The following is a 2215-nucleotide window of genomic DNA, read 5'->3' as shown; positions in this document are numbered from 1 at the left end:
AGTTCTTCCCACTGTAGTGATAAGACAAAGCATGAGGGGTATCATGTGAAGATGCTCAGGGCAGAGGGTCATTATTCAATAAAATGAGTTTTAAAAGAGAAAGAACTGCCCCTTCTGCCCTTGACTGGAGAGTGCAAATACAGGATGCTCTTCTGCCTGAGTAGGATAGCTGTGAATGGATAAAGGAATGGGCATCATTTGGAAAGTACATGAGTCTCTTCCCCACATCACCTATTAATGTTTTTCTTTTGAAAATTCCAGTGTCCAGGGAGCCTGGGCATTTGATCCTTGTACCTCATGGATGACTCATCCTCTGGCAGCAGCTGCCCCACCATGGAGCACTGCATTTCAGAATCCAAATCCAACCAGAGCCTCTCTGTAGTCCCTTTCCCCTCAGAGGACAGGCCTGACTGTGAAGCTGTCATACCCTTTGAAGACTTGACTTCTGAGGGTCCTTCCTCCCTCCCTCCTGTCCAAGGGGCATGGGGAACCAATGATGTAAGGGGACCCATGGGGAGAAGAAATGGAATTCAGGAGAAGCCAGAGGAGCTTGTTGAAGAAGACATGGATGAGCTCATTAATGCCTACCTGTGCAGCCTCCACGAAGACTCAGTAGCTAAATGGGCTCAAAGTGACGACTACCAGAGGATGGACAAGCACCAACAGGAGACGATCACCCAGTCATTCTGTGAGCTGGAGGATATCAAGATAAATATTAAGGAGTTTCTGGACAACCCCGAATATGATGAAGAAGATGACACTGTGCTCCCTCCGTCTCCACAGGAGGAGAATGTAGGTGAATCTGTGCTCCCTAATTCTTCTCAGCAGGAGGATGTCCAGCCGAAGAATGTCGAAGATGACGACACTGTGCACCCTGTTTCGCCTCCGGAGGAGGATGTAGCTTACTCTGTACCCCCTGAGTCTTCTCAAAAGGAGGATGTAGACAACTCTGTGCCCACTGAGTCTCCTCAAGAGGAGGAGGATGTCCAGCCGTCCAGAAGTGTCTCTTCCCATATGGATCAGGTCAGTCCTGAAGAGCAGGAGGCTTGTCAGGACTTGCCCAAGTGTCAACGAGCAGAAAATGGAGATATCAAGCAGTTCCTAGAAATGCCTCCTGGGCTTGAGGAGGATGGAATTGTTGTGGTGAGCACAGAGCTGCCCCCCTGCAGAGGAAGGGACAGGCCCAGTGGGGGTGCCAGGTGGGACAGCATGGAGTCCTTGTACCTGCTGTGAAGCAGAGGAGGACCCCAGTGTCTGGGCAGATGAGCAATGGGAGAAGGTCCTCAGCCAGGAAAGGGGTCAGGGAAGAGGTGTTGGGGAAATGCCAGGGAGCACTGAGAGAGAGAGAGAGAGAGAGGGGAGGACAGAGAGAAGCACTGTACAGACCAGTGTGTGTGCCTGTGTGTGGCTTTAATGTGAGTGAGTCCTGAAACTTTGCATTGACAGTTGGCTCATTTAGGTTAAAAACATAAATTGGAAATCCATAAATGAGTGATATTGGCCCCATTGCTGCTGACCCTGAATGTCTCTAACTCCTCCTCTTTGTCTTGGCAGTTGGAAAGCCAGGAGCCTGGCACTGCAAAGAGCTCTCCAGTCTCAGCATTGCAGTCAGAGGAGGGGGACCTGCCTTCAGACAAAGAAGGCACTTCCTGTATGAATTTCCGGGGCCTCTTTCACTGGCTCAGGAAGAGAGTGGTGTCCTCCCTGCCAGGGAGAAAGCGCCGTGAGAAGGCCAAGAAGGTCTCATCCTGCTGGCGCTAAAGAGAGGACTTTTAGCTGGAGGCCACAGAATCCTACCTCAAGGATCCCTCTAGTTAGGAACCCTGTGCACCCAGAATTTTAATTGATTCCCCAGCCCGTGTTGTAGAGTTAGCATGGTTTTGTGTTTTCCTAATAAAGTTCTTGTTTTCCATGTCTTCCTCCTCTTCCATCATAACTTCTGGGCCCAGGTTGAAAGTAGGTATGTTGACCAGAAGACTGACGTTGACCCTGAGGACACCACAGGGAGTATCCTGCCTCCTAAAGAGAAGGCCTTCATTTCTCTCTCCCTAGGCCCCTTCTTACTGTATTTCCCCTATTTCTTATTTAATGCATTTCAACATCTTTTTTCATTAACTCCTACCTGCAGTGTCAGAGGCAGCAGGACCCCTGTGAGTCCCAGGTGGCAGGATGGTTTGGGGGGAACTTGTGGGTCTGGAGTGAGTGGCAGAGGGCA

General features: G+C 50.2%; 1 protein-coding gene across 1 annotated transcript; it reads left to right on the top strand.

Moving 5' to 3' along the window:
- Positions 1-297: 297 nt before the first annotated feature.
- On the top strand, positions 298-1761 carry LOC114106872 (uncharacterized protein C12orf71 homolog). The gene is made up of 2 exons (XM_027954054.3): positions 298-1143; positions 1555-1761. Exons 1-2 carry the CDS (start codon positions 298-300, stop codon positions 1759-1761), a joined length of 1053 nt encoding a protein of 350 aa, XP_027809855.3.
- Positions 1762-2215: the final 454 nt, after the last annotated feature.

The sequence above is a fragment of the Marmota flaviventris genome, chromosome 17, assembly GCF_047511675.1.
Source record: "Marmota flaviventris isolate mMarFla1 chromosome 17, mMarFla1.hap1, whole genome shotgun sequence".
NCBI classification, from domain to species: Eukaryota; Metazoa; Chordata; class Mammalia; order Rodentia; family Sciuridae; genus Marmota; species Marmota flaviventris.
Note: the sequence above shows the minus strand (reverse complement) of the source record. Positions and strands in the feature narration are given on the sequence as shown.

Bases quoted from the DNA above. Each gene is read 5' to 3' on its own strand.
- LOC114106872 (XM_027954054.3), top strand. From the start codon at position 298: ATGGATGACTCATCCTCTGGCAGCAGCTGCCCCACCATGGAGCACTGC. The intron at 1,144-1,554 runs GTGAGCACAGAG...TTGTCTTGGCAG, and splicing joins AGGAGGATGGAATTGTTGTG to TTGGAAAGCCAGGAGCCTGG.